Source organism: Eurosta solidaginis, chromosome 2, assembly GCF_040869045.1.
Source record: "Eurosta solidaginis isolate ZX-2024a chromosome 2, ASM4086904v1, whole genome shotgun sequence".
Taxonomy (NCBI): Eukaryota; Metazoa; Arthropoda; class Insecta; order Diptera; family Tephritidae; genus Eurosta; species Eurosta solidaginis.
Window position 1 is genome coordinate 15,903,693 of NC_090320.1, and position 12,986 is coordinate 15,916,678.

Below are 12,986 nucleotides of genomic sequence, written 5' to 3' on the forward strand. Positions count from 1 at the left end.
AGATATCATGGCATGACATGTAAAATACACATCAGATGATTACAGATATCATTATGCATAGTAATAGCAAAATATAATATGACATGAAATTGTTCATATCAAATCATAGCAAATAATTTGAATCCGGTTAGGATATATCATCTTAAATAAATACAAATAAATTCGTGATTTGATTATACTAACGCAATAAGCCATATGATTTGTTTTCATATGACATCATCATCACCAAAATATGTCGTATCTGAAGTATACGAATACAGTACGTGTAATATCACATCACTTACGATCTTTTAGCGGATCGTATGATTTGATAGTACGAATAAGCTAAATAATATGAAATGTAAAATATATAGCACATCATCACAGAATATTTTGTATTAAATACAAGCGATGTCAGATATCATTATGTACAGTCAAGGCTACATATCGTATGATTAGAATTTTTTCACATCACATCATAGCATTGATGCCACATGCCATAAGGTTATATTACATCATCTATACCATCATTTATAGAAAATAGTAGCAAAAAGTAGTAAAACAGTATTGTCCACTTACCTTGTTGCCAAATCGCGATGAACGAAATTCATTTGCTCCAAATGTTTCATGCCCGACGCTATTTGCGTCGCTATATATACCAGACAGCCATAGCTGTATATGCATCATGATAAATATCCAGCATTTTGTTTTAAAAAGAACCAAATTCAACATTTTGTCCAAATATTCGGTTAAATTTTTTCGTCACCCATTCCACAGTAGAGCCATAGCCGTTAATGGAGACATTTATTTTGTTGCGCGTTTTGCCGAGAATGTGAAAAGTTTTGTGAGCCAACATACCACATAAAATAAGAATGAAGTGGAATGTAAAACAACAGCAAACACCGCATCCGGATTGAAGTAGCAGCATACGTCGTACGGTCGATCGAACAGTGCGTCGCACATTTGGCGATTCAGTCGATATGCAAAAGTTGAGTTTGAAGAAATAAGTTGCAAGCAACCAAGATGGTGATGATGAGTATAAAAGTAATGTTGTTGCAGACAAAAGTGATGATGGCATTTATTGGTGAGAATCATTTTAGTATAACACATGCATTCGTATAGTAGTAGTAGTTGTTGAAAATTATCGACACAAGTCCGGAAGTGTGGCCGCACAACATTATATTTTGTTGAGGAAAAAGCATAGCATAAGGAGAATTAATAATTATGTTGATGATGATCATTATTTCGTTGCCAAAGTTTGTTTGGTAGTTACGTTGGTTTATGGAGACCAAAAACCATTTAGTGTTGTTGGTATAGGGTTGGGGTGCAGATGCCAGCAAGTGTGTTGTTCGTGGAAATGTGAAAGCAGCCATTGTCGCCCCCATCGTTGCCATCGTCGTCGTTATATCAGCCAAAGCGGAAGTCGGAAACAAGATAAAGAGCAAAGGATGTAAAAAGAGAAACGAAATGAAAAGTTTGTTGAATATTTTTTGGTGCAACAATTCTTAAGTTCTTACATCTATACGTATGTGAGTCGGTATTTATGTGTCTGTGACTGAAACCATTTTTGTGTTTGGCTTTTAAACTTTATTATATTTATACGAGTATTTTGTTATCAAAACTTTTTTTTATCTGAAATAACCGAAGTCTTAAACAAGAATTTATATGTAAATTCTCTACGGAAGGTAGAGAGGGAATTGTTGTTGTGGAATGAGATTAGATAACCCCAAGTTTTTAAAATTATATTTAAGGCAGGTAGCATGAAGCAACAACTTTTTCTACTCCCTAAAGAAGGATCAAAGAAGCGCCGAAACGTGTGAAAAAGAAACGAAAGTTCTGAACTTAAACTCTGATCAACTGAGTAAAAAACTGTTACGTTTATCATCGCAATACTTCTAAAATTTTGGCCCAACAATAACGTAAAACAGCTGTGTATTGAATTATAACTAAATTTTTTCCGAGAGTCCGAAAACCGTCAATTTACTCAAATTCCATAATGATATGTGAGACTTATAATGAAAACAACTATTTGATGCGTGGGAAGATGGAGATCTGCAGTCTTTAGACTATGGACAATAATTGGATTAGAATAGCACTGAGCAGATTTCAGTTTCACTGCAAAACAAATCCTCAAAAGCTACAAAGACAGATGGAACAAATAGGTTTCACAAACGGGTCAAAATACTTACCCGGTAACCGTAGCCGGTAAAGTAACTGGTTTGGGAAGAGTAACCGGTTTGGAAAAGTAACCGCTTTGGGAAGAGTAACCGGTTTGGGAAAAGTAAACGGTTTGGGAACAGTAACCGGTTTGGGAAAAGTAAACGGTTTGGGAAGAGTAACCGGTTTGGGAAAAGTAACCGGTTTGGGAAAATTAACTGATTGGGAAAAGTAACCGGTTTGGGCAAATTAATGATTTGGGAAAAGTAACCAGTTTGGGTAAAGTAACCGGTTTGGAAAGAGTAACCCGTTTGGGAAAATTAACTGATTTGGGAACAGTAACCGGTTTGGTTAAGTAACCGGTTTAGGAAAATTAACTGATTTGGGAGAAGTAACCAGTTTGGGTAAAGTAACAGGTGTGGGAACAGTAACTGGTTTGGGAAAATTAACTGATTTGGGAAAAGTAACCGGTTTATCTAAGTAACCGGTTTTGCTAAGTAACCGGTTTGGGAAAATTAACTGATTTGGGAGAAGTAACCGGTTTGGGTAAAGTAACCGGCTTGGGAAGAGTAACTGGTTTGGGAAAATTAACTGATTTGGGAAAAGTAACCGGTTTGGGTAAAGTAACCGGTTTGGGTAGAGTTAACTTATTTGGGAAAAGTAACCGGCTTGGGAAGATTAACTGATTTGGGAAAAGTAACCGGTTTGGATTAGGTTAACTGATTTGGGAAAATTAACCGGTTTGGGAAAAGTGTCCGGGTTGGGAAAAGTATCCTGTTCTGTTAAAGTAACCGGTTTTTGAATGGTGTTCGGTTTGGGAAAGTAACCGGTTTGGGTAAAGTAACCGGTTTTTGAATGGTGTTCGGTTTGTGAAAAGTAACCGGTTTTGGTAAAGTAACCGGTTTGGGTAGAGTTAACTAATTTGGGAAAAGTAACCGGTTTGGGAAAAGTGTCCGGGTTGGGAAAGGTATCCTGTTCTGTTAAAGTAACCGGTTTTTAATGGTGTTCGGTTTGGGTAAAGTAACCAGCACTAAAAAGTAACAGCTACTTAGAAAATAATGAGTATCAAAAAAGTAACCTGTACCTACAAAGAAATCGGAACCAAAAGAGGAACCGTACCAAAAAAGTAATTGGTATCGGAGTGTCAAAAAGTTACCGATATTTAAAGAGACCACTGAATCAAAAGAATTCAGGTCATTTTGTAGCGCAGCGCCTTCAGCCGGTTGCGAGCATAATTTTGAGCTTCCTCAGCCCAGTTGTGAGGCTCTGGCGAGCCCAAGCTCCTTGCCGAAATAGGGGACCAGATAACCCAATAGGCTCAGTGTTTTCATATCAAATCTTTTCCGCAATGGTCGGGCTAACACCTTAACCCACTAAGGATCAACAACATAGGTAAGAGTTCCCAAACCCCCAGTAATTTTCTTTATCGCTGCAGGAAGAATAAGAAAGAGGCCACTAGTTTTAGTTTGGAGAGTTCAAAAAATCCAAATGATAGATAAGAGTGATTGACTGCTCTAATATTGGGTTTTCCAAACAATAAGTTTTATGTGTATTATAATCTTATTTCTTAAAATAATCTACCTTAAACAATATCTAAACCCACCTTAGGCTTTTGTTCGTCATAATACCCGATTGTAGATTGTGCGTTGTTTCAGCAACATGTTCTTGCAGAAATTGATTTAAATCACCTAAACATGCAGAATAATCGAACACCATACAAATGGGTTCATCGCTCAAACACGCGCCCAGTAAATGCGCCACATTTGGATCGCTGAGGCGTGCAAGATGTTTCGCTTTGTTGCGAAATTCTTTGCGCATGTGTTCAGGAGCGCCAGGACGTAATGTGGCAACGGCGACTAAACTCGTGCTGGAAAGAGAAAGAAAATGAGGTAATTTTAGTGAATTAATTAGAGTAAAGATGAGATAGTAACTTAATGCATGTAACAGTATTTAATTATGTTTCATGCGATGTCATAACATAAATATACATTTTTCAAAGCGTTATATAAAGTACTATCTAACAATACGATTTCGTTTGATGTAAAGACAGTAGTTGTTGTATATATAATGTCAGATGTCATCAAGTCACTTCTTAAGCGTAATGTCTGATCCGTATTTTCATACATTTCGTATAATCACAATTTCTGCATATCAGTTTATACCTGTTTGTATCACGTTTTATCACCGCCGTATTTATGTCTCAGTTCAACAGGAGATTCACATGCTCCTTTGACAGTTATAACCTAAACACAAAACGAGTATGCTATCTATGTGCTAATATACCATTGAATGAAAGATATGCTGTATCTCAATAATACTGTGAGACATTATGATATCATGCGATATCTAACCAAAAATTTTTTTAAATGTCTAAAATATCAACATTACCCATGAAACTATATATTCAGTTATTTCCTCATATCCTGTCATATAATAAAATAACAAATGTCCTAATACGACATCATTATCATATCGTATACTGCAAAATATAGTTATCTATTACTTTTAAGGAATACAAAATTGCAAAAAATCGTATCATATTATATGACGTCAAATCACATTATTTGATTAAATAAAGGCGTAAACGAAATTCACATACAACAAAACAGGATATCATACCACGCTATACTCGTATCATTTAACAACTAATATAATATCTTGTTATAGCAGCTCTTCACATTATATGAGCTCGATTTACATGAAATTTCATAGTATACTATAAGATATCATATCGTATCTCTCGGAATCGAATGAAGTAATATCATAATTAAAAATGTTCAGTCAAACTACTTATCAGTATATGGCATCATACTATGTTGCGTGGTGAATTCTTGATATTTGTGGCATTTAAAAATCAGCATCATATCATATCTAACTATATTATGTCACATCTGCACATGATATCATCACTTGCACAAACTGTCACGTCATAATGCATTTTTTCCTATATTGCATAACTTTATAATAAAATGTGCATATATCGTGTTGATTCATATTATATGATTTCGAATCACTTGCCAATACCACTCGCTATCACAATATGTCATAACGTACGACATTGTATGACATCAAATTACATATTACATATTAGCTCGTCATATCATATTTTCGTTATAATTATATCACATGGTACCATTTGCGTTACTAAGGTAAACTTTATAATTTCTTCTAGTATTCTATATCAATTTGATATCACATCGTCTCATGATATCATAATTGGCAAAAATACCACATCATAACTAATTTTTCGTAGAATGTGAAACTTCGCAAAATGTATAGCAATGCGAAACATAATGTCTAGAATCACATCACTTGCTATCACAATAAGACATAACATATGACATCGCATGACATTAAATTAAGTAATATCATAATATCGCGAGTTTGAATCGAGCTCAAGGCCTAACAATAATTATTTTATCATTATTATTGTTATAATATATTTTTTCTTAATTGAAAAAATTTTTTTTTTTTTTTTTAAATTAAATAGAAGAAAGAAAAAATTTAGACAACTGCCAAAGCTCGTTGTATAGATCCATTTCGGGAACTGCTAAATTCCTTCATCGGCAACGTTTAGGCGCCGCTGCTATAACCATTCAGCCACCACAGCGAGCTTTGGCAGTTGTCTAAATTTTTTCTTTCTTCTATTCTAATTTAAAAAAAAAAAAAAAAAAAAATTTTTTCAATTAAGAAAAAATATATTATAACAATAATAATGATAAAATAATTATTGTTAGGCCTTGAGCTCGATTCAAACTCACGATCTTACAAATCAGTAGGCCGATATAACAACAAAAATTGGTAATATCATAATTTTAAAAATTCAATCACATTACATATTCAGTTCTTCATATAATTTTTTCATTCCCTATCACTTGTAATACAAAAAGTAAAATATTTCAGTTATCAATTAACAAAAAACCACTTTTAAATAATAAAAATATCTCTTTATGACTTTTCAAAATAGTAATGTCTCTGACTTGCCAGCTGTCGGTTGCATTAAAATTATTAAATTGTCAAATAATTTTTCCACAAATTTCATAATCATAATAAAAATGTATTTCACTTACAATTTTTGACGATGATTTAATACCAAATGTTGTCTATACACTGAAAGAAAAGACTAGTAAAATCAACCGAAATACGGGCCAATTCAACCGAAATTTCTGTAAATTTTTATCCATCGCAACAAGATGTTGAATCAACTGCGCACAAATCGTTGATTCGTAATTGACCGTTTTAGTAGTCAAATGAACAAAAAAAGTTGTTGCGACAGCTTTGTACGAAAGTACCTATGTTGCTATGTAAACAAATAAATTGAAGGCGCGATAACCTCCGAAGAGGTTTTGGTCCGAATTTCTCCTCCAATTTGCGTCGTGCTCCTTTTTAATTTTTCTTACAAATTGGCGGGACGGGACCCATTGTTTTATGCCGACTCCGAACGGCATGTTCAAGGCAGATGAGTTTTCACTGAGAGCATTTCATGGCAGAAATCACTCGGAGTGCTTGCCGAACACTACCGAGGGGCGACCCCGCTTAGACATTTTTTCTTCTAAAAGCTTGTTTCTAAAATTTTGATGTTGCTTTGCCCGGGGTGTGAACCCATGGTCTTCGGTGTGGCAAGCGAAGCACGCTACCATCACACCACGGCGGCCGCCATATAAATACGTAAATACGTGAATACATAAATATACATGCTTGCTACATATACATACATATAAATATATATAAATGAAAATAGTAGTCACAAAATTGATTCTTAATTCTTTCAGTGTTGCAGATCAGCTCATTTTCAATTTCTTCTCTCATATGTAGTTGCCACACTTGATTGTTTCGAACAAAACTTGTAGTATAAATGTTTGACATAACATTTTAAATAGAGAATTTGTAAGTTATAGAAAAGTAAAGAATCAAATCGCAGGAAGGTAATTCACCACTGGAGTAACTTTACATGTAATTCGGAAAGTTTAATTTTCGTAACACTTTAAGTTGAAGCGATTCCAAAACAACTCAAACTTTTATTTTGTCGGAAACATCAACATTAAAAAAGGATGTTTTTTTATTATCTTATTAGATTCGTTCGCGTGAGTGAAAATTCGTAAAAACTTGAACCAAATTGTTACTAACTTTGGAAAAATCCTGTTCGTTCAAGCAAAACTTTTGCAACAAGAGGGCGCAACTTGCATTTCACTAGCACCATTTCTTTCAGTGTACAGAAACCAACCTGTCATAATATGAAATAAAATATGCACACATACACAACCAAATACAAAGAAACAAACATACAAACTATTTATTCAACACATAAACCATGTAGGTGAAAAATATGCTATACTATGTATTAACAGAGAGAGATTGAGAGATAGCACAAGGATGTAAAAAAAAGTATATTTATGGAATGATAGCAATTTTGCAGCTGCCAAGTGACCTGCAATATAGACGAATCACACATGTCCGACACACACACATGCTTTCTTCTGAGTTGACTGTCGGCTACTGGTCCTTTGCTTGCTTGGCCGTTCGTTCATTTGGTGGTTGTGTGTCACATTGTGGCAGCATATAAAATTGTGTTGCGGTCATAAAACCTCAAAGTGCATTATGAACGTTATCCTTGTTGCCGACAAAACAGGATATGTGAAATAATTAACATGCTCATAGCTGCAATAAAATGGCTAACACATACAAATGTGTATACCGACTTATTTATTACTCATGCAATGCATAGATGTTTCTTGTGTATAAATTTATATATTTTGTATACAGTTATTCATAATTAGATGCGAATGACATGTCTTTCTCAAATATTCAAATAGTTTGTCTGGAAATTTGAATATAAAAATTTCCGAATTTTTTGGTTATACAAAAAACACTTTTTGTAGGACAAAAATACACTTTGTTAAAATTAAATCAAAGAGCCAAAAATATTTCGAAAAAACCTTACAATTTTTAGAAAAAAACACATGAAACCTTTACCTTTGCTTAAAAATAATAAATTGAAGACATTTTTTTAAATAAAATGTCTGTCAAATCATTAAGTATTATACACTAGCCCTAAGCCATAAACTGTTTCCAGTTTTCTGAATAATTAAGTAAGCTTTTTTTGTGAAAAAACTGACTCTTGTTATTCTAACTGAAGTTGTTCTATATGAGCTCCTTTGCAGGCGTATTTTAGAAAAATCTCAAAATATTTTTTATTTTTTTTTTGTTTTTATATTTATGAACAAATTGTTTGTTCTTCGATAAACCGATGAAATGAAATTATCCATAGACGTACAATTGTTTTTGTTTGACAAAATAATTTCGTAGTCAATAAGGAAAATAATTAATAATTAATAAAATTAATAAAATAACGATAAAATGAACTTTGTCAAAAATTACTGTAATACTGTAAATAGCGCTGTAGTTCAAAATATCGGTAAAGTTCAAGCTATATTTTAATATTTTCTCCTATATTTCAGATATTTTTCTGTTTGAAAGAAAAATCTGTATTTTAAAAGCTAAAATAAAAAATGAAAAGAATTGTGCAATTATGTCAAAGTTTTGTTTTCAAATTTTTTTGAAATAAAAAAAAAAATAATAAAAAAAATTGTTTTTAGAAACTAAAAACTGGAAGATTTCAATCAGCAAAAGTAAGGAAGATTGGACAAGTTAAATAATTTTATTTTTTTTTTTTCAAAATTTAGCAATACTTTTTTTTAATTTATGAAAAAATAATTTTTTTATATATAAAATTCGAACAATTTCAACGCTAAATATTTTTGAAAACGGACATTTTTTAAATCAATAAAGGATCTGAAGCTTCATTTAACTATTGTGTTAATTTTTAAGTCTATTATTTCCCATTATATTTAAAAAAAGAAATTTGTAAAAAAAAAAAAATCAAAAAACTCTGTTTTTTTTTTTTTGAAAAATTTGAATTCTTTGTACATATTGTGTTTTATTTATAAAATTTTATTAAATTGATGATCTCAGGAGGTAAATGTTACCAGAAATAGATTTATGGTAAAGTTTAAAAGTATATTTTAATTTCTATACATTTTTTATTTTTTTGTAAAAGCTTTGTATTTTACAACTGGCTACAACTCTCATAAACAAATTTTTGCGATAAAAAAATTAAACTTTGTAAAAGATTTTCAATTCTGAAAAGTTTTAAAATCAGAAAATTTGAAAAAAGAAATTTGGTAAGCATTTATTGAAAAATCAATAAAAAGAAATAAGAAAAAATTTGGATATCATATATAGGATTTTTTTGCTTTAAAACAAATGCATAAAAAACAAAAATCAAAGTAAATAAAAAATTTGTTTTTCTATAATTTTTTTTAAATTAAATTTCTATACATTTTTTAACTTTTTTCTAAACTTAAACTTTTCTATATAAATACATTCAGAAAACTAACAAAAAAATTGTATTCATAAAAAATTCGTTTGCTTAAGAACAATCAAAAACATTTTGATTTGTTGGTTGTTCATAAAAATTAAGAATATTAAATTAAAGCAAAAACCGATTTACTATAACAATTAAATAAAAAGTGTAACTTATAAAATTTTGTTTGTAAAATTTTTGGAAAAAGTTAGTTTTATTTGTTTATTAAAAATTTTAAGAAAAAATGCAATTTCTGTAAACTTTTTTATTATTAAAAAAAAAAATAAAATTTGTGAAATTTTAAAATTCTGTTTTATAGCAACATAAATCTTTTTTTACAATTTTTTTTTTTACGAAATTGCTTAGAATTTAGAAAAAATTATATCCTTGAGCTTCCAGAAAATATACTATAAAACAATTTATTTCTAGAATGTTCTGAATTTTTTTGAGAAAAAGTTCTGATTTGAATTTAGAGTTTGTCAAATTTACACAGGTGTCCCATTTCAATCATAGTATACTGTAAATATGCTAATACATTGAGTTGCGTTTGACGTTGCAATTCCAAAACTTTTTTTCATACACACACATACACACAACCAATACGATTCAAATACAAATACAAATTTGTGTTTCGAGTCGGTTGTGGTCAGCCGGCTGCTGAATATATTGCATATTTGTTAGGTTCAGTGGAACTACAAGGTTTGGTGCTCGTCTGTCATCAATGTTGAGGCACTTGAGTGGCTTTATTGAAATTGTAATATTTGACAGAAGTCAAATGTGTGGTTTAAATATGAACCAACACATACCCACACATACATAGATTCAAGCATATTTTTCGATATATTTAGTTTGAAATTGTGACATATAGCCTTTAGTTCTACAAAAACACCGCAACTTATTCAAAGTGCAGTTACAAATAAATATACATACATGTATTAATATACTCCAACGATACAACTTCAAACTGTGCAGTAACGTCAGTATTGATCGAATTAAGTTTGTTGGTGACATATGTGTGTTTTAAAGCATAATGTGTATATTGATTGAGTTGCGAGTTGCATAAGTTCAATCAAAAATAGAAGAAATTTAGATTTAATTTTATAAAGAAAATTGCATATGGCATATTTCATCAGAATGTCAAACGTTGGATGCATAGTTGAGACGTCATGTTCAATCGTTCGGGCTTCAAGGTAGATTTGAGAATTTTTTGTAATTAATTTAAGACACAAAGTTAAGCTAAGTAAGAATCGTGTTTTGATTAAATAAAAAGTATACCGAGCTCAGTTAAAGCCAGGTAGGCGAATTGAGTTGAAGTGGCTGTCGCTCAGGCTCACAAAGACTAGTGGCAAGTCCAGTTGTGATACGACAAGAAAAGCACCACTACTTGCTTCTCTTCTTCGAAGCCTTTCGTGGACCTTATATAGGCTCCTAGGTCCTTGATATCGTACTTCACGACCAGGCATAGATTGTACAGAAAGGGTGATCCTAGGCAGCGATGTCTTCGTCTTTTTAGCATGCATACCAATGAGGCAGGCCCCTGTTAGTACTCTTACTAGTGTAGTGATTTTATCCCTTGAAATGGTGTACGAAGGATGTACTCTTTTAGCATAAGCCTGCATGTCTGCATGTGGAAGAGCGCAAGCCTAAGTGTTCTTCGTCAGGAATAATCTTGTTTTACATGCCCTGCTTAGCAATTTCGTGTACAATATAGTTTCCCTCAATGTCTCTGTATACCGAAGGTACACACCGGAGATACTCACCCATGTGAGGTGAACACGGTTATGTTGGGATATCTCCTGAAGAGATCAGGGGCATATTTGTGTGAGTTAGGTGAGTTAGCCTCAATACTTTTTATTTTAATTAACTGAAAAAAAGATAATGAGAAAGAGAAAAGGTATGTAAAGCGGAAAAAGAGGAAGAGCAGAAGGCACTGAAGCGCTATAAATATGAATGTGGAATGACTAAAAATTACACAGGGAACTGCATGAAGTAGGAGGAAAGGAACAACAGTGAGAGGAGGAGGGAAAATTCAATGAAAAAGTTTGAGGAAGACGAAAGGCCAGAGCAAGAACAAGGTGAGAGTAATAATAAGAGTAATAGTAAAAGTTAGAGTAAGATTAAGAGTAAGAGTAAGAGTCAGAGTGAGAGTAAGACTAAGAATATAAGTAGGAATAAGAGAAAAGTTAAGAGTAAGAATAAGAGTGAAAGTAGGAGTAAAGCGTAGAAACAAGAGTAAGAGTAAGAGCAAGAGTAAGACAAGGAATATAAGGAATAAGACTAAGAGTAGGAGTGTGAGTAAGAGAAAGAGAAATGGTAAGCGTAAAACAAGAGCAAGATGAAGAGGAAAAGTAGGTGTACGAGTAATAGGAACAATAAGAGTAAGAAAGTTAGACTAAGAGTAAGAATAAGAGTGAGGGTAAGAGTTTGAGTAAGAGATAGAGAAAGGGTAAGCGTAAAACCAAGATTTAAATGAAGAGGAAGAGTAAGGGTACGAATAGTATGAAAAGTAAGAGTACGAGTAGAAGTAAGAGTACGCGTAAGAGTAAGAATACTAACAGGAGTATGAGTAAGCGTAGGAGTAAGAAGAAGGTAACATAAGAGACTAATACTTAGGAGGGGCAAGATAACATAATGAGTGAGAGTAACTGGTAGCATACGGCTTTCTTGGATGGAGCGGGCGCATCTGTACGTGGCTATCAGTAAGAGCCACTGAATAGTATACAAGTGAGCTCCACTCACCTAACATAATCTATTGGTTATATAGTTATTCACACTCAAAACCAAATAATCAATTAAAATTAAAAAACCACATAACCATTTCGTACAGTGTATTCATATAATCTACATTCCATTCCATTCATATCCACAAGATTATTAACAACCACAATGCAAAGAGAAAATTAAAATATGCCAATTTATTTGCTATGTATGGTACAGGTAAAATTGAATATGAACAAATGCCGACATTTGCGGTTGCGCAGCCAAAAAACTGAAAAACAAAAATAGCAAAAAAATATTTTGGTAATAAAAGCACATAGGAGTTGAAGAGAATATCGTAAACACAGTTTGAATGTAGTGGTTTTAATGTAGAAGAAAGAGCAAAAATGTCAGTTATGATGGGTCGTAGACTGATAAATATTGATGGACATTTGGATAGACAGTTTTAGACATACAATGGAAACACTAGGCTGGACAATGCGATAAAATCACTTCAACATAAACAAACAAACATGCCTTTATGTATTGTTTATTTGCATATGTATGTGTGAAAAGGATAGTTAAAGAGGCAACCACAGATGGTGGCTTTATTATTATTGCTAGATAGATGATAAAACTGAAAAAATTAAAATGGACACATTGCCGAGATACTTACACGTTAATAGAATAGAAGTGGTCAAGTTTGTGAATAAGCAAAGCTTTATATGTGTTAGAGCAACGATATGCAGTTGTGATCATATAAAGCCCAAATGCATGAGAAATGGTAGAA

The 12,986-nt window shown here is 32.4% G+C and overlaps 1 protein-coding gene across 1 annotated transcript in view; it reads right to left on the minus strand.

The window, feature by feature from the left end:
* LOC137239342 (discoidin domain-containing receptor 2-like) overlaps positions 1-12,986 on the minus strand; it is a 500,380-nt gene that overhangs the window by 298,020 nt on the left and 189,374 nt on the right. The window contains exons 12-13 of the mRNA XM_067764529.1: positions 3,740-4,003; positions 559-651 (exon numbers count right to left, since the gene is read on the minus strand). Of these exons, the coding sequence (XP_067620630.1) occupies positions 559-651; positions 3,740-4,003 (357 nt within the window). The remainder of the gene's footprint in view (positions 1-558; positions 652-3,739; positions 4,004-12,986) is intronic.